Source organism: Platalea leucorodia (genome assembly GCF_965183815.1).
Source record: "Platalea leucorodia genome assembly, chromosome: 14".
Taxonomy (NCBI): domain Eukaryota; kingdom Metazoa; phylum Chordata; class Aves; order Pelecaniformes; family Threskiornithidae; genus Platalea; species Platalea leucorodia.
The window spans coordinates 11,810,545-11,834,406 of record NC_138836.1 but is presented as its reverse complement, the minus strand read 5'-3'; the positions used below and the strand labels follow the sequence as shown (position 1 = coordinate 11,834,406).

The 23,862-nt window shown below is 45.9% G+C and overlaps 1 protein-coding gene across 6 annotated transcripts in view; it reads right to left on the bottom strand.

Moving 5' to 3' along the window:
* The window catches only part of STX8 (syntaxin 8), a 107,594-nt gene extending 84,024 nt beyond the window's left edge, over positions 1-23,570 (bottom strand). For 4 of the 6 annotated variants that reach the window (XM_082326672.1, XM_082326671.1, XM_082326670.1 and 1 more), the window contains exons 1-6: positions 23,518-23,570; positions 22,979-23,078; positions 19,325-19,419; positions 17,496-17,606; positions 7,325-7,449; positions 5,746-5,838 (exon numbers count right to left, since the gene is read on the bottom strand). In XM_082326672.1, the coding sequence (XP_082182798.1) occupies positions 5,746-5,838; positions 7,325-7,449; positions 17,496-17,606; positions 19,325-19,419; positions 22,979-23,078; positions 23,518-23,534 (541 nt within the window). In that variant the 5' untranslated portion in view covers positions 23,535-23,570. Of the gene's footprint in view, positions 1-3,931; positions 4,122-5,271; positions 5,627-5,745; positions 5,839-7,324; positions 7,450-17,495; positions 17,607-19,324; positions 19,420-22,978; positions 23,079-23,517 lie in introns of those variants that run through there. The other 2 variants (XM_082326675.1, XM_082326674.1) reach the window with 2 other exon arrangements.
* Positions 23,571-23,862: the final 292 nt, after the last annotated feature.

Genomic DNA, 23,862 nt, shown 5'->3' with positions numbered 1-23,862 from the left:
TTGAACCTCTTTTTAAAAAGCCACATATAAACCGAGCCTCATCTCTCCTTCCAAACACTACTTCGTATTCCCCAGTACCTCATGGGGGATGGACCAGATAATCTTTAAAGGTCCCCTCCAACCCAAACCATCCCGTGATTCATTACACCCAGCGCACAGCCCGCACCAATTTTTGTTAAGTGCCAATGCTCAAAACCTCTGCAAACCAGACCCTACGATGCCGGGTCAGACACACAGAAGGGAATCGCTTCTGAAAAAGCTTGGTTACGATGGGTTAACCACCGTCACACGGAGCTCCTGGGCAAGAGCAGAGATCGTCTTATGCTCCAAGGCAACATTTAGCTGTTGCTGCCACCACAAAAACCTCTCACAACCCTTGTCTCACTCACTAAGCATTTTCCCACACCTGAAAGAAACGAGGCAGAGACCTTACAAATAGTTTCTGTCACCACGTGTACTCAATTCAACCCCAGAAGAGATCGAGTCCTGTGCAAAAAACAAGGCAGGACCTGCAGAAAAGAACGTGCCATTGCTTCCAGCCTAGAAACACAGGCAAGAAGGGCCATCTAACCTCCATTTTGGCATTCCCCAACTTCTGAGTGTCCATATTCAGACTAAGTATTCCACTGTTCAGATTGCTCGTGACAAAAAGCAACGTTTTAACGCGGCTGTTAATTTTTCCCCTAAGAAGGGTCAACTCCAGCTAAACAGCATGCAATAAAGACAGAACATTTCTAGAATAAAACTGAAGTCGTTTCTATTCCATACAATAAGCTCGGGAAGCAAAATAAAAATCTGTCTGCATAGTATGAGGTCAGTCAGGCTACGGATGGTTATTTTACATCTGAATATTAAAAACATACTTCTCTGTAGAGGTTTTTAGAAAACTTGAACCTGCTGGCGCTCAGCATCTCTCAAGGAATGCTGAACACCTTCAAATCCCAGCAAGCAGAGGACCTGAGCCATCTCAGAAGGGGGTCAAAGCGTGCAGGATTGTAACTCTATATGATGAAAACATATATTGTTTAGACAAGATGATGAACCTTTTTTAAAATTTAAAATTTAATCTTTAATCATTTCTTATTTACAAACTAATCCTAACAATGAGGTAATATATCCACAGCCCCATTGGGTTTAGGTTCATAACTCAAACATATTCCCTGCACAAGGCTAATTAGTTTGTATTAGAGCAAAAAATGTTCTTAATAAACAGAAATGTGAAACGACTTCAGGGTTCCTTTCTGATTATGCAATAGCCACGTAAAACAATCTTTAGGAGAAGTTTTTTACTGTACGTATACCTACTGGGCTGTAAGAGATGGGCTTGTGGTTGAACATTGCCCTAGGAGAGATGAATCACATCCCTGCTGCACTATCATTTCCGATGTTATTTTCAACGAGTCTCTGCATCATCAAGACCACTTTCACTCACTTTCTCTGATTTTACAAGAATACTTCTCTGTGTGTGTACAGAGCAACAGCTAGAACAGGGCTCCGGTCTCGGGTGGAGTCTCTAAATTGCAATTTGATGGGAGCGTTGTCAGGTTAACAAAAATCATACACCAGGCTTCGAGCGTTGAACTGGCACCAAAGGAAAGGCTGAGCTGCGTTCACCTCGGAGGCTTGCGTGCCACCCACGATGACCAGAGGTGACACAGCAACCTTGCTTTGCAAAGCTAATAAAATAAAAATACACAATGCTTCAATTTTTGGTTGGTTTTAGAAATTTGATTTTGACAAGAAATTAAAAATGTTACATAACCCTGTAATTAAAGCATCATTATGACAGATCGTTTACTTGAAAGGAGCCATTTTGGTTAAGAGCGCCCCGGATATTCACTCTGTATACAGCATTCTCTTGACCAGTAAAAGGACGTAAACAGTGGTCTGGGTTTGCAGCTTATCTATTTATGAACATATTTATGCTCTGACATAAATTTTAAAGGAGTCGGAAGCAAAAGAATCCATCCTGGATGGTGTACACCAAATGGAGAGCAACATGGTACAAATGCCAAACACTACAAATTTTGCAAGCTACCAATATTTACCATCTGTCACAGAGTACTATATTCTCATGCAAGCATGCCACAATGAGAAAACATCATCTCTATAAGGGTAAAATAAACAGCATTCAGAATTTCTGAAAGCATTCTTCCAGAATTATTGCATTAGATTAGATTGCCTCATCAACAGGGCCAGAGGCCCTTTACACTATTTTCTTTTTTTTTTTTTTTTTAATGTAACAGATGAAAGGATTACAGAAAGTTTTCTGGGGCCAAATTTGGAATTAATGATGGGAAAATTCTTTTGCTAATCCCCCATCTCTCCCACTGCTAGCAGACTCCTGAGGCTGGAAAAAACCAATGTCTGCTGGTACCCTGCTTCTACTTTGCTCATCAGTGCAAAATACTGCGCTCAGGAGGTTTGAAAAGGACCCTCGGCTTTGAGCAGAGCCATAAAATCGCAAGGACAGAGCTATACTGAAAATCTGAGTAAAGAACGACATGAGACTCCAATTAAAACTTGGACGCATCACAACCAAATCAAAGGATGGGACTCATCTGCTCAGGGCAGACGTCTGCCAAGCAGCCACCTCCATCCGGGCCCAGGCTCGCTTTGCCGTTAGTGGGGAAAAATGGGCTTTTCCAGGACACGCTGTGCCTGCCCCGAGGTGGACGGAGGCAGGCTGGAGGGATCGCTCCTGAGCAATCCCTGCTGGCTGCGGCGGAAGCTCGGAGAGATCGGCCGAAGGACGGGCGCTGCAGGGACGCGGAGGCAAGCGACTGCCCGAGGGGAAGGACCGGAGAAGGACCGGCTCTCCTGCAGAGCACAGCAGCCACCGCAGCCGGGCCCGTCTGCGGGATGCCCTCTTGCAAACCTCAAACATTACTCCTCGGCACTGCCTGTCAGCCCACCAGTGAAGTAAAAATAGATACCGCCAAGTAACTACCCTTCTAAAAGCGAAGTTTAATCATTTTTCAGTCATTTAACAAACACAAAAGAATTTACACGTACCAACTCTACTCGAGAAGTAAACTTTGCATAATTAATCGGGATGCCTCTGATACTTGTGCATCTGCAAATGCACAGCTACACCAACTGGCACCCAAGGGAAAATGCCTCAGGCCACCTCAAAGAGCTGGGAAGTGCAAATACCTCAACTGAACACAGCCTGAGCTGCTAGGGAAGGAAAAAAGCAGGCCTGAAGAACAAGCTGTCTGGAAAATAAGTACAGTTACTCAGCTCCCTAAAGTCCGTTTCATTAACTATCAGATATTATCAGCTACTCCTGAATTAAGCCATGTTTTCTCATAACACCAGCAGCAGCTAAAGGCACCTGATTAGTTGCAGAAGGTGGGAACGTCCAAAGCAGGTCGGGGAAGTGGAAGTCAAGCTTCCCGCAGAAACGGGCAATTTGATGGAAAATTTGACTTGAATAAAAAGACACATTGATGCAGCACTTAATGAAGATGAACTTCGCCTGCCGCCCCACGATACAGACCATGCCATTATCACTCAGCACTAGGAAGGAAAGAGATTCCCAGTAAGGGGAAATTACAAGGCAGTTATCCTCATCAACCTGACTGCGGAGCAGTGACACGAGATTGGCAGCGTGCCTGAGAAGTCTGGAGATAGTTAAGCACAGGGCATAAAATAAGATGCGTAAAGGGAAAGTAGCCCCTGGAAAATATTGCTAGGGATTTCAGCTTTTCCAGTGTGCCAGTGGCAACGAGACACCAGAACATATGCCCTTGTATCCACAAAAACAAACAAAAAAATCGCCCTATATCCGCAAAAAGAAAAAAGGATTGCATAAAGTCAGAGAAAGCATGGGAGTTCCACTTGCTTGGTAGTGACGAAGCCAAGTGCTGAGAGATCCGGTCTCCCGTCTGTGAGAATCGGACTATTTCCCACCTTTTTCAGGCTGCTTAAAGATCTACAAACGACGCACTCTACATGGCTGGCAGGTTTTATTCTCCTGATTCTAGGGCAGTGAGAAGCAGAAGCAACTCAGCGTTTTCTCTTCCCCCAGGATCTGGCCCGCAGTCAGCAACAGGCAATCCTCGCCACTTTTTACTCAGAGTGCTCGGGAAAGTTTCCATCTTTTGAGAAAGAGTTGCCTGTAGCTCAAAAAAGAGCTCACAAGAAAACATTAAGAATTTTGCTCTAGTCTTTGTAACTATCTGTAAGACAAGCAAGTCAAACAAAACTGGCATTATTTTGCGTTATTTGTGAAAAGGAGGGTTAAATGCATTCCCAATTTCACAGATGTTTCAAGGCTTCGTTGCTAGAAAAAGTCTGGCGTGGTCACGCAGAAATGCAACGGTACAATACACATTACGTTGAGGGTCCCAAAAACATAAGGATTTGGGGAACCTTCCCCTACCCCCAACAGAGGCAAATGGGACACAGATCATATATTTTCCTGATGAGAAACCAAGGTTTCACAGAGAATTAGTAAACATGCTCATGCTTCCCACCTGTTTTCTATTTAGAGCAAAAAAGCAATTAATATGACTTTTTAAACAATGGTTAATAGAAGAAACTTAGGAAACTGAGATTTCTAATTGAAAATGTCTTTACTCACACGAGGCAGAGGATCAAAATATGACAAGACCACTAAGCATAGTTTCTCGCAGCTGCGCAAACCATTTCTTAACAATCTTAAGATTAATAAACAAAGACATATTCTAGACATTTCACATCCCTCCTGGATTTAGCCATGTATGCAAGGCAAACATGAGAAAGCCGTCCTCTTGCTTCACTCTCAGCTGGAACGGAGCTCCCGAGTAGTACTTCACGTTACGTGAGCGTGAACACGGGAACCCCCTCGCTCTGAGCAGGCATGCAGAGAAACACAAGGGGAAAAAACCCACAGGTCCGGGAAGAAGCCGATTTAAGCATATCATTTATTAGCAAGTAAAAGGACATTTACCTTCTCAGTGGTTAAGCACAACACAACCCAAGGATAAACCATATGGCTCAAGTCTTTGTGCAAGGGAGAAAGCTGGCAGGGTTCCACGGCTCTAATTGAACTATTACCATATTGTAAGAAATGAAAAAGTCAGAAGGGCTGGAGGATCTGCTCTCCTAGGGACAGTTTATGTCATGCGAACAATTAAGTGAGTAACAAAGCATATTTAACAGGAGAGCAATTCCACCGTTTGGATAGTGGCTCATTTTAAAGAAAAGAGGTACTCTTCTAGTTCAATATTGCACTTAATTTGATCCTACATTCAATGCCATGAAACCTTCAAAATCCAAATCATTTGTAGCAAACAATGCAACGCTTCTCCTTTAGTCGCTGGCTCAAGACTTTTCCATTTAGTTAAAAAGGAACGACAAAGAATAAGAATGCTCAAGTGAAGCCCAGCAACACATAACAGCTTACCATAAAAACTGCCATAAACTGAAAAATGCAGAAGATCGAGTACAAAATTAATTTTGTACTACGTACAAAGAATCACCAATCTTTTCTTTCAAAAGGCAGGCTTGATAAAAATATACCGAGTGTTATACATTGTACACGCACAACAGGGAAGGTAGTGAAACACAATAAAACAACCAGGTCATGAACGGAGAGAATCCATAGTGATTGTTCGTACATAAACCCTTACAGTATTGTCTTGTTAGTTGGTGGGCAAAAAACAGTGCAGTTGCATGAGGAGTGAAAAAAAAAAAAAAAAAAATCACAATCTTACATAAAAATGAGGCAAAATGAGCCTCTATGAGTCTTGTTCTTACCATTCTGTTCATCCAGCTCGTTCCCAATTTCCTGCCCCATTTGCTTTTGCCGGGATATGATTGAAGAAAGAGCATCGAGTCCAGCATCTTGCTCTGCACCATAAAGATATATAAAAATACATGAAAAAATTTGCTGATATGCCAGGCTATGTACTGTACAAGATGTAGAAGTGAACAAACAGATCTACTCTGTGCTTAAAGAGTTAAAATGTATTGAGAAAAATACATCAACACGACATGAAAATGAATCCTTATGTCAACAGCACTCAAAATAATGTGAATGATGGGTAATTAATTTGTCTGCTCTGGCTGGGACATTCAGCTGAGGGTCCGTCCCCCCCCCCCCCCCAAAAAAAAAAATTCAAGAATTCAACATTCAGCTGTTACTCAATCATAAATGCAGGAGATTTTCTGGCACACGCATAGAGATCCCTGATTAGCCTTTTTAAATTTTCCAAGAAACTTTTAACATGAATAAAAGACAAACAGGTGATGCAAACAGCAAAGAATTCAAATAGATTTTTAAAGCTGCAAGAGGATACAGAGCGCATGGAAGAGAGCCTGAGTCACAGCGGGGACAGCGGGGGCAGCTAAAGTTTGACGTGTTCCCATCAGCTCTGCCGACGCTCCTTTATTAAGATCCGTATCACCTCTGCTATTCCAGCTTGCAGGTACCACGCAGTCCTTCGTAAGCACCTTACCCAAAACGTGCAGCTCTCCTTGCCCCAAGTCGTCAAGAAGTAGAACAAGAAGATGCTGGAGGCTGGACTGTCAGCGGTCTGACAAACTGCAAGGCAGTGATGGTGCTCAGAGCAAGACTGCCAGCCGGCTGCGGTCTGGGAGCCAGAAATTACACAGGATGGGCAGAACCCCCTTCCCTTCAACAGGGCGAAGGTCTGGCCCCCAACACCTCTTTCAGCCTCCCCAAGGGATACCTATGGTGTCATCAAAAACCGGAGCTTGAGGTCTCTCCTGGACCATCCAAACAGTTCCTACCATTCTCCTGCGCTGTAGCTCTAAATGCTGTTTCAGATGCGGACTGAAGCGGGCCTTATCTGGAGACTGATTTCATTTGATCACTTCCAATGCCTTAATTGCATAGAAACTACCTCATTAACCACCTGACGTCCTCAGGCTGAGGTTCTCCAACACTTCCAAAGTTAGAGACTCCTTATGGATGCCGAGGGCCAACATCTAAAGACCCTTTTTAGATTAGTTAATTCTTAGCTCCTTCCAATTCAACAACACATCCAACGCACCCCAGCCTGAAGCACGGCAGTAATACCACTACGCTCAGTGCAAATGATGAGATCTCCACTGCAAACCAAAACCATGAATACAGTCAAAACCAGGGATGCCCTGTAAGGTCTTTGAGAATTTGATTTAAGAAGATGCTGCCAGTTAAGAATATTGCAAGCACAATACTGCTCCTGCAAATACATAAAACAACCACCTAGAGCTATTATGTTTGACCTCTTCAGATAATAAAACTTCAGCACAGGTTATTGTATTGACTTTCTAACAAGGGCTCCTCTCAGAATCTTGGCGATGCTTATAAAAAACAGAAAGACTCTTGTACCTTCTATGATCCTTCGCTGCTGCTGCCTGAGATCGTCAAAGCCAAGCCCTCGGGTTTCCTCAGATTCTTCCATGAGCCACGGGTTGGTTACGCCTCGTTTGACCCCTCCCGTCATTAGGCTGGATCTGAAAATAACTTCAGTAAATAATTTTCAACACAAAACCCACTCATCGTATCATTTGTGCTTGCAAGACTGGCTGACAGCGACAGAAGCGTATGTATTTGTTGCACTCCATGTGATTCTCTGCAATCACAGAGGGAATTAGCCAAAAAGAATCCAACGATCTCCAATAACAAATACATCTCGCAGGCTCCATACCACTGCCTAGAAGTGGTAAAGCAGGGAGAGAATTAATTTTGCAGTGAACTGTTAGGCTACATGGTGAAATGTGTATCATACATTGTATAATATATCCATATTAAATGTTGTTTGCAAGTACAAGACACAGCATTCAACGCTGCTACAAAAAGAACAGGGTTACTGGGAATACACGTTATTCATGTATTTGCTATGCGATCAAAATGCAAAAACACTGAAGTACAGTCTGGAAGCTTCCAACAGTAAAAGGATCAACACATGAATACAGATGCAAATCAGACAAGACTACTAATTTTCTGCAACCTTGATCAAATCTACAAGGGAACATTTCTGCTTTTCAAAAACTGTAGGTGGAAGTCACGCCGTTACTCTCGTGCATTTCCTCACCTGGCATCAACACGAACAAGAGGCCAAGTACACACGCTCTTAAATGAAAGAGTAATCACGTTATGGGTTTTCTTTTAAAAGAATTACGACTTGAGGTTGTTCACGTTATAGACACTTCCCCACTTACAACGGAAAACAAGTTTTTCATGTCCAGGGCACAAATTCGAGCAGTAAAGTGAAATGCCACTTAAATATTTTTCTCAATACCAGATTTCTGGTTTCTGCCTTTCAGCTTTTCATTGGTTTCTCCTGCAAGAAAACCATTATATGACAGACTGTGAGCCACTGGAACCCACAACTGCAACTCAGATTTGGGGTAAGAGTCATCACAGGATGGGTTCCTCAAGAGCAGTACAGAAGTAAGAGGTTTCGCTTTCGGCTTTGCTTTTTGTAAACTCTGTATTTTATTCTCATTTTACCTTTGCCCTGTTCTTTCCCAAAGCACTTCCACAAACAAAACAAGAACAGAGAGTATTTTTAGGATCTCTCAAATTCTCAAAATTTTTTAATTACACTAAGACCTAAATTTTTTTTTTTTTTTTTTTTTTAAATTCAGCCCCGGTCCATTCTCTATGCGATCTACTGCAACGCTGTACGGTACACACATCTGCTCAAAATCATTTTGTGGTCAAAACCCCGTATCAAAAGAAGTTAATTCTGCACAAGCATCAGTGGAGCTAGGAGCAGTTAACGCACCCGGCCGATGCGGGGCTCAGCTCCGCGGAGGGAGGACTGAAGTCTTACAGCAAGGGTATCCAAGCGAAATCCAGAACTTGTGTCTAGGAGTTCCTGGAGGAATTGTGGTGAACTAGAGACATCTCCTGGCCGTGAGATGAATCAACGCTGCTGAAAAATAATTCATCTCCCCCACGTGAGGTTCGGGCCATCCATAAATTACAGGCACATACGCCCTCGTCCGTGTGCAGCCCACTTCGCACTTCATATCGCATTCACAGCCACTCAAATTGGAGAACGCTTACCTTCTTCTCATGTAAAATTTTAACATATTCTTTCAACTTCATCTCAAGGTAATGGATTTGTCAGAACCAAAACAAAGAATTCTTTTGCTACAGGACTAAAAAGCGCTTATTGTAAATCACAACATCTCCCTTAACCACCCTGCCGATGCTGGAACACCACTCCAGAGGAGAACGACCAGCCGCCAACCAGCTGGCCCTCACGGGCAACCTCCAGGGCAACCTCCAGGGCAACCTCCAGGGCAACCTCCAGGGCAACCTCCAGGGCAACCTCAGAAAGAGAGGGGCTGGGATTCTTCTGTATTCCAGTCCTTTGCACCTCCATTAAAACTTACACATATTTATCGAGGCAGGGAATCAGGCTTGATTAGACAAAGATGCACACACCTGAAATACAGTTTTACACATTACCAACTTCCGTCATTGCTTTGGGGGATTAAACACACCCTTGTATTTTCTAGCCTCACAGCCACTCTACCAGTTTCACAAACCTAACCACAATGGCAGCGCCAGACTTCTGAAGATGCACAGATCATTACAGTTCACCCCGTTCAGCAGTTCAATTAGCAAGCACGCAAAACCTAGGGTTAACAACATCTGACAAAATTGCTTAAATAAAGCAAATGGAACATAAGGCGTTCTGCTTGCTGAAAAGAGCACAACTATTTCTGCCTGTTAAAATAAAAAAGCCAAGGCAAGCAACTTTGAAATAATTTGCACCGCTCGCTCTCTCCCTCCCCCCTAATAATCTGCCCTGTTCTGTAGGTTGGGTCATGACAACTGGCCTGCTCGTTACAATAATCTTTTTGACATGTTTGGTAACTACCTTCCCACACAACACCGCATAACTTCCTACTTCCTCTGATCTTACCATGTTTCGCTTTGGTGGTGTGAAGATTAAAGCTTATCCAATTAGCCACCCACTGCCTCCGCCAAGTTAATCACGTAAATCTTTGAAACCGTCACAGAGCAGTGGAGTGTGCGGATAGCTTTTGATTATAGGAGCAGATTTAACTAATTACGAGGCTTAGCAATGCACCCAAGTATAAAAGATGATGGGGTTTAAAATCAGGGAGCTATGTCACTGCTTAACAAGGGAGGGCTTATCTTCCAGAAGGCATTGTTTCACCGATAATTCCTATAAAACTTCCCAAGTAACTTAGATTAGTCAACCAGCACTTACTTTAGACCAAGGCCACACATCACGGCTTACGGCTTTAGAAGACTGATCAGCAAGACTGAATTTCAAACAAAACCTGGGTCATATGACAATTGGTTGGATGATCACTTGGACATTCCCTTAACGATACAGTTGTACGGTGGGGCTCTTTGAAGTGGCCAGAGCACCTCAGCTTGGCTTCGCAGGTCAATCGCCAAGGCAATGGCGAAGAAGTGGGGGTATTCTCTCACTTACAATCTAATTGCTCCCACCGGCAGGCTGTGTGTTTTAGGAAGCTCCAAGCTAGTAAATAAAACAAGTATAATTTTAACATACAAAACAAAAGCTCTCTCCCCCTCCAAAAAATTCCAGGGGAAGCTACATGAGCACAAGCACTTCCAAATCCCCGCCAGGTACCTTCCCAGGTGACCTCCCCACAAGAACCGCTCCGGACGGGAAGCCTACAGGAGGGGCAGCATTCCCCGCAGCTGGCAGAGGACCCCCCAGCTCCACCAGCACAAGAACCAAGAGCAGCCTATCTCATCTTCAAGGAAATGCCGTGTTGCTCTTGACACCACTTCCCTGCGGTTCAGTTAACTGGTCCCACTGGTTTCAACGACTGGAAGCTGCACCAGCCAGCTGCCACACGGGATGCCGGGCGGCCGATTTGCAGAACGCGGCTACTTTGCGGCACCACCAGGATCACTAACTCCTGCCCACGACGTAGGCACGGCAGCTTCGCACCGCGGAACAAGCGGCTCCCAGCCACCCCGCGCTCGTACGGGACAGCAGGTGCCCACAGAGTGACAGCACAGAGCAAGCAACAAGCTGGAAGGGTGCTGCACAGTTGTACGGGCGCCCTCACCTTGGAATAACACACCCACTCCAAACGCTGAGTGTCTGGATGGTGGTGCTGTGGCAAGAAACTACGCAGAGGAGATACCCCTACACGAGGGTAAGCGTCCCCAGGGAAGCTGCCCTTATAACAACATTTACACTCACATTTTATTTCACAGCAGTCTCACTTTCCTATACAAACCCTCAAAATATATACCACGATAAACATTTCCATCAGAGATTAATCTTGCTGTCAAATATTATCGTCTTCTTTCTACAGCATCCCTTACTTTCTATGCAAGATTGGACACAGCACAATACTAAATATATTGTAAACCATCTTATATCGTCCTCATCGAAACAGTCTTGCCTCTACAGCTCACTTGCACTCCTCAGGAGTGAGAGAATTATAAGAAAGGAGAATTCTTTCTAGAAAGGAGAATTCTTTCTGCATCTTGTATAATTACACCCAGAGAAAAGGTGAAGGGAGAAATCTACTCCTGTGAGACTATTTGTCCTGTTCACAAAACGCTCAACAACTCCATCACCTGCAACCCGCGTCCCTGCGCCCGCGGCGATGGACTCCCCCTCGGTGCCGTTCAGAGGGCCGCTGTCGCGACGAGACGCAGCTCTAGGCTCAGGCCTGAACCTTCGCTCCCCACGCGGCGGCTGAACTCTGCCTGGCCACGAGCAACAGGAACGCGAGCCTCCAGGCAGGTCTCAGCTTGGCATTTGCTCTCCCTACAGCCCCAGCACGCCCGTGCCAGAAGAACCCAGGGACGCTGCTGGTACAGAAACAACCTTGGGCAGGAAACTTCTGGTAGTTTTGAGCAAACTTAGAAGGCAAAACATAAAGGATGGAGCTCAGCCTTGAAAGCTGCCCTCCTACTGGCATTTTTTCCTGAGGCTAATGAGCGATAAGCTTTAATAACAGGCATGCAGGCACAACCTGAAGCACAATGCCTAAAATTACGGGGTTTGACTTACTTTTCTCAGTTGTGTTTAAATATCTGTTCTTTGTTATTCCTTATAAATACAAGTATATGCAGTTTTCTCATAACCACGGTCCTGACTTCAGCGAGGTCCTCAAGGAACCTCTGGTATGCTCTGACCGAAGGGACATGCAACCTGTCCCTTGAACACAGACTAAACCAAGGAGACTTCACTATCGTACTGGAATCGTCCTTAAATTTGGGGTGGGCACAAGAACTCCCTGTTTTTACCAGGCGCTGTACCTGCTGCTTGCCTGAGGGCACACTGACGGCTGCACACGCGGTAACCTACAGGGTGCTTCCAGGCGACGAGCGGTACGACGGGAGGCGACCCGGGTACAGAGCCACGGCTTAGTGGACGAGGAGGGTGTTGAGACAATGACAACCACGTTGGGTCGTGACTACGTGGCCAAGGACACGTTAATCCTGGAAAATCCTGCCCCAGCTCCTAGATTTGATCTTATGACTCAAGCCTCAGGCGTTCTCGAGCATGGGTTTCTGGATGGACACCTCTTCCTCCACCCTGTCCATCGATCTCCTAGACACAAGGATAATCGCATCCGACGTTGGAACGCCGTAGCTGCAGCTGGGAGGGCTTCCACCAGTTACTGGCAGGGAGGAAGGACAGCAGGAAGGAGTTTTAAATGCACCTAAACAACTGTTTTTAATCTTATTTTCCAAAGAGCATTTGCTCCTCCATAAACAACAACCAGATTCACCAAAGCATTTAAGCACCTAATGGCTCGTTGATGGAAGTCGGACACTCGGTGCCTATTTGGCATTAGGCAAATGTTTGGAATAAGCCCTAAATGCCCTACATCTGACAGAAAAGTATTTAAGCAGAAAAAATGGTAACCCACATTAAAAAAAAATGGACTCTTCTAAAAATTATCTAGGGTAGCTATTACTTAAGGTGTTTTGTGTCCCACAGCTATCAAAAGTTTTCTATATTTTTGAGAAATTCAAAGAGAAACCAAGAAAGGCATGTTGAAGTACACACAATGTATTTATTCACTGCTGATCGACACATACTTCTACATACTGACTACCTGGTCAGGCAAGAGGAGGAATATTCTTGATTCCTTTGCCTCCACAAATGTTTAAAGACTCACAAAATTCTGATATTGTGATTTCCAGAAAGTCAACAATTCTAGTTGCTTTGTTCACTTCTCGCTTTCAAATAGCGTGAAACCACAGGGATTTCTACTCCATTAAAGTCTCTGTTAGAACACCCTGCACAGCTCTCTCTCCAAGGCGAAAAGAGGGGAGAAGATACTGAAATCGCCTATTGAAAACCAATTAAAGAAAATTTAACTGACCCTGCTCAAGCGGAGTCACGTAAACAGCGCAACCTTCCCCCTGGAAAATTCCAGTTGCATCTTAATTAAGGCCGACAGTGCCGGAAGGTAAACTCATGCTATACCGGAGTAATGTAGCGTCCTGCCCTGTGTTCTGGCCCAAGTTGTCAGTTAGGATAAATACCAAGAGCATTAAGGCCACTGTACTTCACAACCAGAAATAGCTTTACAGCAGTTTTCAAAGGATGTAAAACTCACTGAATGGTGACCAAATATAAACGAAGATTAATTCTAGTAAAACCTTCACAGCTATAGGCCATGGGGACAATAAATATGTGATCAGTGGTGCAAGAAGGTTAATGAAAGGAATGACTGCTGGAAAGAAAAAGACTTCTGAAAATGTGTGCTGTCACATCAGGGATGGATTAGATACAGAAAACCAATACAAAACCAGAGAAAAGTGTCACTGCTAGAACTTAATCAAACAACATGTGCTGATTTTTCTAATGCAGCGGGAAAAGCTGACTTTCAGGCTTCAGGCACGCTGAAGAGCGGCCTTTGCCACCTACTGAAATCCAAAGCAGGCTGTTCCAGAAGCCTGCAACAATTTTAGAGAAACCCAGTGCTGTAAATAGCAGCTTAACCCTCCCAGAAGCTGTCGTCTTCTGTGCCTACGAGCAGTATGGCAGGCAGGGGAGACGAGCTCCTTCCCTGCCGACCCGCGTGCGGGCCAGGCTCCGGCAAGAGAGAACGGTTTGACTCATTGGCACGAGATTCAGGCCCTGGCTACGTCTCTGCCCACACCACTGAAAACAAGACCTACAAGAGAGAATATGGAAGGGGTGTGAATTCACCAGGCAGGGAATAGCTGGCATAGTTTTACCCATTTTTAATTAAAGAAGTTAAAAGAGAACTATAAAACTTCAAGCCTTGCAACACTAGCAAGTGTTGCAAATAAATACTGTCTCTGATGTTATCTTGTGCTGGAAAATACTGGTTTCCCTGATCATTTCTAACGGAGCTTGAAATTATCATGGGATTTCGATATTTTCCTCCCATCTGCCTCGACACCTTCAGGCCAGCTCTAGGTTGAATCCTCGCCCTCTGCTCCATGGCAGAAACGTGCCCCCCGTGCTGCCCCGCCGCGGCGGGGACGGCCACGCTTCAGGAGGTCACGTCAGCTCATGGGCTGCTCCGAGCGGGCGACACGCAGGAGCCTTCCCACGCCGCCAGTCCCCGCAGACGTTTTGCCTTCTTGCTATTTGACATGTTTCAGTTGACTCGGCGATAGGTGTAAAAGCCAGGAGCAGTGCATCAGCTGCGTTTGCACTGTGCTCTGGAGAATGCCAAACCTAGAACAATTTCACGGATTCGATCAAAGTCTACAGCTTTACCACCCGCAGCAGCTGTTGCATTGACAACGTCTGGTTACGCAAAGACAACAAACCATGAAGTGAATCACGTGCTTTGGCTGTACCAAACACCGCACCGGAGAACAAAAGCAAGCAGAAACCAACCTCTACACCATGAGCAAACCCTCACGAAACGTGAATACAGGAAACTATCAGTTAAGCTTTGAGTATCTCTTATACCTGCTCCAAGACACACAAAGTCAACAAGCTAGGAAAAAAAAAAAAAAAAAAAAATCTTACTTTCAACAGTTATGGTAGGACACAATGCTCGCATTGGCACCCAATTTTTTACTATACAATAGCTTCGAAACCGTCTCTGCCTTTTTCAAGAGCAGAGTGCTGAAAAGGGACTGGTTCTCAAAGAACATCAGCAAAAAGGCTCACAGATTTCTTCAAAAGTGTGAGGAATTAAACGTGTATGAAGTTTTGTTCTAAGAGTGAGGGCTGACATATTGCAGAAAGGTGAGAAACTCTCTCGGGAGGGCTCTAACGTGCTCCCTCCCACAAGTAACCTTACATGTGCAGGTATAAAATGCAATGCCGCGTATTTGCTACAGAAAAGGTTCAGTAAACGTAGTGCATTAGAAAATGCCTGCTGCTTAGAAACACAAGCTAAAAATTTTAAAATTATGTATTTCTATCGCATGTCCGTATTGGAGAAGCACAGTTGCGCTCTTCAGAGGCAGACGTCACTGCACCGCGGGGCAGCAGAATTGAGGGAGCTCTGCTCGGCCACGGCGTGCGACCCAGACCACACTGGCAGCGTGTGCAGGGCTCGCAGGGCTCGCGGCCCCGTGCGTGACCCACAGCCGGCCTAACAAGTCTGCGTCTGCTGCATTCAAGCTTCTCACTCATCAACAAAATACGTGCCTGGGCCCAACAGCTGTGATTTGGATAAAACTCCTGAGAACATATGTACACTTTTTTTGAAAGTATGAGGCTTTAAAACAAAGTTTTACCAATTACAGTCTACACTCCAGAATAATTTCACTGACCATGGAAATAGAACACGCTCTGCAAACTCAAGAGTCTGCAGCTCCGCTTCTCTTCTGCGCCATTTTGCAGGAGAGATTACCAGAATCTGCAAAGGAAAAATTAGGGAGAGCAAATGCAGTTACCTGCGCTGGAATTTAGCCAAAATGGTAACTCTCACACAGAGCAGTATTCAGTGAGGGGGTCAGGAGACAGGTAAGTCACGCTCTTGGATAGCGGGGCTTTTCATTCTTTGCATGAATGTTGGCTCAGGGCTAATAGAGATCAAAGCATATCACCCCGTGAATCACGAGGACCCTTCTGACGCTGTCCCTCAACACATGCCACTTCAGTTCTGACACATCACCGCCCTGATCCTGTGCGAAGGTGGCAGACCTACTGCCCATGTGCTTGCAGAGGAGGAGGAAACGGCAGCTCCATTTTGCTGTCTGGCTACCAGCTTAGGAACAAGGCTTATTTATTGCTACCCCTTTTCTCCTCTCTCTCCTCCAGCAATTCATTCATTGGGCAGTTTAAACACATTGAAAGAAAAAGGAGTCTCAAAGAAAAATCGGCTTTTACAACACAGATGAAGAGGCAGAAGAGACAGAGCCTCGTTAGCAGAGCCTTTAGACCATCTGTAGCACGTGTAGAGCTCCAGGCTGAACCCAGGATACTCCCTCTCGACCGGCGGGGATGTCACTGAAAACACAGGGGGGAAGAGGAGGAAGGAGAAAAGGGAGGGTGGGTTACGCTATTTGAACTGGGAAAGGGAAGGGTAACAAATTCACAGGAATCTCTCCATTCTGCTGCTCAGCAAGCATTTTTAACTCAGTATTTTAGTGAGATGTAAAAGCTCCTGGATGTAAAGTAGCTGCAAGGAGCTCCTCAGCAAGCCACATGCATGCTCATGCAGGAACTGAAGCTACCAAAAACTCTGGAGTACAGCCAAGGGGAGCAAATACTCCCAAGTGGAATTCCATAGGCAAAAGCTGGTGCTGACCTAACTAGAAACGGATAAAATCCAAAAGGCCATTAACAAAGCACTAGAAACAGCCCATCCTTCCTTATTCCACTGCACGTTGAGTTTGCAGGACTGCAACATCTGCAGTAAAAGCTGTCTTTTTATGCAACTAGGACCAAGTCTGTGCCTAACACGGTTTGTGTGTTATGGACACAGCACCTGTGTGACTCCCACCAAACCCAACTCATGCACTGCTAATAATTTATTCACTCAGGCAAGAGGCCTGAAAGTCACACTTCAAGAAAAGGCCCTGCCTTTCTCCCGGATCAGAGACCACCAGGGATGGATTCTTTCGAAGAACACGTTAGAGATGACAAATACAACTCCTTCCACTAGAAAGGGAAGAACCACCTAAGGAGAGCACATCTTGCAGGCTATTAACCATAATTATTTTTCCCAGCTGTGAAGGACATAACAAAATTGAAATTTAAATTTGAAGGCCCCCACAGACTGCTGCACAGTACGATCACTGGGCACCATCTGAAGCTTAAGCCTCATCCTGACCGTTTTGTTTCCAACAATTCGCGGAGTACGGCGGCACCCATCAGTCCAACGCAGTGACCGGCTCTGCTAGATCGCTTACTCAGCACGACCTCTTCCGAGCAACTCTCCAGGCCCTCACGCTCCCCAGCTTTGCAGACATACATGATACTGGCACCAAAAAAACATGATTTCTAAGCAAATGAAACCGCAGTTTGCTACACATAAATGAGTTCAATGGATGCCTTTAACATTATCTTCAGACATACTCAAAGCACAAATCACGTTGCTCATTTGAGGTGGCAATGCCATACCTTATCACGTCGGGTTCTGGGCCTTCATTCTTATACGATGCCTGAAGTTGCTTCTGTCGTGTGAGAAGGTCATCCACCAAGTTCTGCCTCCTGTCTCCCTCCAGCTGCGTGCTGATGATACTTGGTTAAGGACCAAACTTAAAAACACTGAAAAACTTGAATTTTATTATATAAAATTCTTAAAATAAATATTTATTCTTAAAATAAATCAGACCTCCTGATCATGAAAATTAATTAGAGTAACTACTGTAACTCAAGAAAAGGCTGTAACATCTAAGAGAAGGATAGGTCACGTTTCTGAATGAAATCCGCTGTTACTCTAAATGTGTTTGTTAAGTTTACATATCTCAAAGAAAAGTTTTATACAGTGACCACAGAGTGACCTTCAGGTCATCATCTCAAAGTAAGAAGAGAACCGGAAGGCTATTTCCTGCCAAATTAGCATAAGTATTAAGAATAGCATTTCCCCCTCCAAAATCCAACATAGTTCTTCTTTCACTTATTACTAAGTCCTACGCAGTTGATCTCTTCCAGAACACTGACAGTGTATAACAGGACCGCAGGAGTTAAGCTCAGGAAAGGATGAGTCTTCTTAAAAGAGCCCCAACTTATACTGTTATGATATAAACAGGGCAGGTCCAAACCCAATAGAGCTTTTAAAATCAGCAGGGTACTTCACATCTTGTATCACTGGAGGCTCGTAACGCAGACCAGGTGAGTAGCTCCCAGCCAAGTGATCAGGGAACAACCACAAATTTACTTTGAGCATCTGTTTCCATTTGCAATTCATCAGCAGAACACCCCAACAGACACTCACGCAGCAGAAAAACAATTCATGCAGTATCTCTGAAAGACAAGACGCCCTGAAGCGCTGCAGCTTCGACAGAGGACGTGTTTGCTTTTTTTAATTAATCTTAGTGACATTTTGAAGGACTACTAACCCTCTTCCAAGCACTCTTCAGTAGATTATGCAATAGCTGAACTGGTTTGTCTATGTTTTCTGCCACAGCAGTAGCATTCATCTGCTCTCAAGCACTGACTGGACAGGAAAGTTGACTCCTGGCCATCAGCACAGCACTCAGGGGGCCCGTGCTTAGAAGGGATTTCTGCTATAGTAAGCCTGAAATTAAATATTCATTCATTAAATCAGATTGCTGATAGATATCTTCAGGGAAACGGACATACTTTGACTCTTTAAGCCTGACTATCCCAGCATATGGAAAGAGCAGCAAATCCAAGCCAGGCCACAGGGTAATGCTCCTAGAAGAAAACCTGTGGTTTCTTCCTATGGCATATTTTAAAGCATTTTGGCATCATTCTGAAGACGCAGTTCCATTGCTCCTTCAGTCAGTCCAAGTCGGGGCTGCCACATCCCTGCCCACACCCCGAACAAGGCTTCCTCCTTCCCTTTGCACTCGCGCAGCCGGCGACTGAGCCAAGGGAAAATAACAGATTAGCGAGTTTTCTGCTAGAGGAGCAGTCTTAGCTCATAACCAGCCACTCCACCAGCGGCGTCGGCACAGCGCACAGACAAGGCGATGGCAGCTCTGAGATTATTCAGACCACCTTGTTAAGCTTCTCTCTGACGCAGACGTAACCAAGGCCAGCCTCGTGCCCACCACACTGGAGATGCCTGGGCTCCCAACTCTTCCTGCACTACAGCTGCAATGAAAATATTAAACAGCAGCATGAACAAAGTTCTAGTGACAAAGTCATCTAAAAATGGAAGGAGGGAAAAACCCTAACTGCGTGGCAGAGCAATTATAGCACATTTTTCCACTCTCTCCCACAATACAGAAAGGTCAGCGAGTTGATGTTTACACAGATACATTTGGCGTGTTGATACAGCCCGAAGCAGTAAGTCCTTCAGCTGATCGATCTTCTCTCTCAGATTCTGCAACGACGATCTGATAATCACATTGAGCTGAAGGGGAAGAAAAGAGGGGTTTTTTTCAGTCTGAGTTATAGTTGCATAAAATTTAATACTACATGCAGCTGACAACATATTTAGCTTCAGCTATACTGGTGTGAAGGACTCCGTTCTGAACCAAGGCGGCCTGCCTCAGAGCCGCAAAGGGAACGATACAGTTAACTGGTTTGGAATGCTTACAAAATAATGAGATAAATAACACTAGTTTCGCAAACACAATTCTAATGCATTAATGCTGTTTAATACGGAGAGCTTTCTTTCAAGTCTTTATAAACACACTCCTTTATATGGGCAAAACATTTCAGCACATTTTAATATTTTCCAGTTCATTTTCCAGTTCTTTCCTCTGATCTTTAATACAACTACAGGCGCCAGCTGCTTCTGCCACCAGGTTTCTTTCCCAGCTCCCAGGATTAGAGGGAAGGCTGCTACAGGTTCAGACATTCCCTCCATTGAATTCCCCCAGACTTCAAACTAAAGATCCCAGAGAAATTCAGATTTCCTCCATTTCCCCTCTCAGCAGCACCCCTGACTCCCGACCCTTTCTCACAGCCGACCTGCCCCAGATTCAGACGCGTCTGTTCTTACTAAAAATGTAGTTAGTTTGTTCGCATTCTTCCCTGCTGCAAGCAAGCCCGAGGTTTGCGGGAATCCCTCTCTCCCCACCCCTTCCCAAGTTAGGCTGACATTCTCCTCTGGGTTTTTCCTCCTTAAATGTTATTTCTTTTCATTCCAGTGATGTAGAACACACTAGGAAAAAACGCTGTAACTGCAATTAACTGTGCAAGTCATCCTAATTAAGACTTTATGTGCTTCTTGTTTACAAGATATTAGCCCCGCTGTGGGTTACAATGGTTAGCAACCTCAGATGCTCTGTGTGATGAGCTAGTAACAGAGGAGGAAGATTTGCTTTGACTCCGATTCCTGCGTTCTTGAAGACACAGAGGCAGCAGCCAGACACCAACGTCTCACTGACTGATCGCTGGGCTGCCTAGAGCTAAACTGCACTCGGTATCTGCAGAGGGATGGAGCAGGAGTTCCCCCAAAAAACCCCACCTGGTAGCCCCAGAAGTTTAAATCTCTCTGACTCAACGAGACTTGTTCTCAAACACTACCAAATACGAGGACAGAGAGCAGATGCAACCACGCTGAGGCAGTCTTGAGAGTACGGAGCCGAGCAAAGAGCTGCAAAATCCACCTTCAGACCCAAAGCCGCCGAACACTGCGGCAACGTTTCCAAAGCCAGGATGGGGTATAAATGCTTTTAGGAAAGTTCAAGCCGCTGCATAGCCTCTAGCTCTGCAATTAGGTAATAAAAGGTCTTTTCATTTCACGTGCCCATTTCCCGCACTCGTGTCCAGGTGGAGAACGCTGCATTTCATCGGCCCCGAACAGCAAAGTAACGCAGAGGTATACACGTCCAAGTCATCTAACGTACAGACTCCCTCTGCTCCTCTGGCCAGAAGCTGCAGCGCTATCACAAAAGATTTCACTTCCATTAAAGAAAAAAAGTAAAAAAGAAACCAGTGGAAGTTTGAAGATCAGCTCAATAGAGCAGAGTTCACAGATTGTAAGTGCTGGCTTGAAATCTTTCCCTACAGGGCTTTTTTTTTTTTTCCATTTTAAATTTTATGCTCTATTTTTTACTCAGCAATAAGCAATAAGTTTTTTTAGCCATGCTAATGGCAAAATACTATAAAAATAAAAAACTTGTTTACATTCTCCCTACCCAGGAAATATTGTACAAAGACTTTTTCTCCGTTAAAACATTCAGGAGTCATAGGATACATGACCGCTCAGCCGTGGATTTCTCAACATGCATTTCTGTTATGAAAACAACTCTCTCATTGTTGGAAACTTGTTTATAGTAGAATCAAACACTGCCAAATATTCCTCTTTAACTGTTAATGGATTAAAGGGAAATTGCGCTTGGAAAACACAGGGCACGGAACAAATGATTTTATGAAGAAATAAGTCAAGTGTGTAATGTTTCCATAAAACACAGCCTCGGAGAGCCACGGTACAAGAAGGGCTCCAAACAACACTAACACAACGCTTTGTTGGGGATTTTTGGAACACATCACAGATTGCACTGATGCAAATAGAGAACTTTGTCCTCTATAAATACAGATGGATTAAGCAGCAATCTTTTTATTAGCCTTCTATTGCTTGAGTATATATCTGTACAATTTCTGATACTTTATTGCCCTGAAAGCAGGGAGTGTAAGCACCACCTCTAAACGCTCCTCTCAATTCTACAGCTAGAGAAAATATTTCTCTCAAATCCCACTTATTTGGGCCTTCTGAAACCTCTTTTCAATTCATGCCAAATTTGAGTCATTCATTAAAAAGCACTGATTACTGTACAAAGCCTACACAGTTTTCTTCAACATTTCTTCAAAGGAAACATTTCAAAAATGACATTTTATTGTAAAGGCTATCAGCAAAGAGGCTGGCAAAGAAGATTCAGTGATCACGCATCGCATCACAACCCTGCTATAAAGAGGGGCAGAGCCTACAAAACACATCAGTGGGGTTTTAATTATGCAAATTATTATACAAGACTAACTCAAGGGCTTGCACGCATTTTCATCTTAACGCAGCCAAGGGAGAAGTTAATGGCACGATCCCTGGGGCGTGCGATCAGGCAGGCTCCTCCGCTTCTCGAAGGAAACGACGAGGCTTTTAGCCCTAAAGAAAGCAGCCTCCTGAGAATCTTTTTATTTTATTTTATTTTTTAAACAGGAAGTGTGAAAAGGCGGAGAACGTAATATTCCTGGGTAAGCTCCAACTGCTGCTTCTCATTCATATTTAACTCTGATCTTATAGTTTGTTAGAAACGTAGCGAAAAAAGGTTGAAAAATTCATATCTCATCTGATCTACAGCCACTACAGAAAGGAAGCAAGCCAGCCTTGCGAGGAAAAAATACCTATTCAATATTTACACAGAACGGAGTACGCAGAAGCTGCCGTGCATCCCAACATCTTTTCGGTTCAGGATCTCTGACAACAGTTCTGGTCCTGGCTGCGACAGCCCTGAGCAGCCAGCAGCGTGTGCCCAACGCTCCCGCGGCCTCTCCTTTGCTCTTTTTGTAAAACCAGCGTTAGTGCATGCATAAAAGATTCATTACTGTTAAATCCAAGATTATTTTTGTGACACTGAAAAGCTGCCGTTAATTTAGAAATCATATTCTTGTTTTCTTTATGGCTATCTTCAAGAACACACCGCCAATATTAAGTTCCTGCCACTAAACACAACTTTTAACCCGCAGATTGCCAGCTGGCAGCAGCGATGGCCTGGCACAGCCCGGCCCCTGGGCGAAGGCACCCCATCACCGCAGCGCGCCCGGCCACATCGCCTGGCCGACCGCCGTCCCCGGCAGCACCCACGTCCCTCTGCAGCTGGCAAGGGAGGAAATCCAGCACTGACAGCTTCCTGGACACAGCTGGCTCCTGCAGATTTAATGCTTAACCAGTATTTAGAACGGCTAAAAGCAAAACCTAGCTAAAAATAGCCACGCTCACGGCCCCGGTGCAGTCGGCAGCAGAGTACCTTGGCCGAACTCTCCCCGTTCCTTTGGTACCGGTTACGCTCCTGGATTTTCTCAGCGATCTCCTGGGCGATCTGGCAAGCGGCATCGTACAGCGAGAGCCTGCCGAGGGGAGAGGAGCGGCTGAGTCCCCGCCACCCGCCCCGGGCCCTCGCCCTCCCGGCCCCGGCTGTGGTGCTCTGGCCACGCTGCTCTGGCCTGGCTCGGTGGGGAGACCGCCTGTGCTTCACCCCAGCGTGCGGCAGAGCCAGCGGCACATCACCACCTGCTCTGTAGATTGACCCAAAAGGAGCTTTTTGGGGAAAAAAGCACTCTGTAGGGAAAGGGTACCCCCCCACACCCCCGCCAAGGGCGCAGAGCCGGCCCTGGCCGCGCCGCCGGGGTCTCCACAGCCGCCCGCGGGCCCGCAGGCTGCCGGGCACGGGGGGCTCGGGGGCGGCCCAGCACCGCGAGGCCGGGCCCGGGGGCCCCGGGCGGGGGCGGGAGGGCGGCGGCGGCGCCCGGCCCGGGGGAGCCGCGAAGGGCCCGGCCCGGCGCTCACCAGGGGTCCGGAGCCATCGCCGCCGCCGCCGCCCGGAAGAGCCCCGCGCTTCCGGCCCGGGTCAGCTGACGACGGCGCCCGCCGAGGCCCAAACCCCGCCCCGCGCAGGCGCCGGGCGGAGCGGAGCGGGTGCAGGGCGCGGGGGGCGGGGGTGCACGGTGCGGGGGTGCAGGGTGCGGGGCGCGGGGGTGCAGGGTGCGGGGCGCGGGGGTGCAGGGCGCGGGGGCGGACAGTGCGGAGATACAGGGCGCAGAAGTGCAGGGCGCAGGAGCGCACACCGCAGCGGTGCAGAGGTGCAGGGTGTAGAGTGCAAGGTGCACAGTACAGGGTGCAGAGGTCCACGGG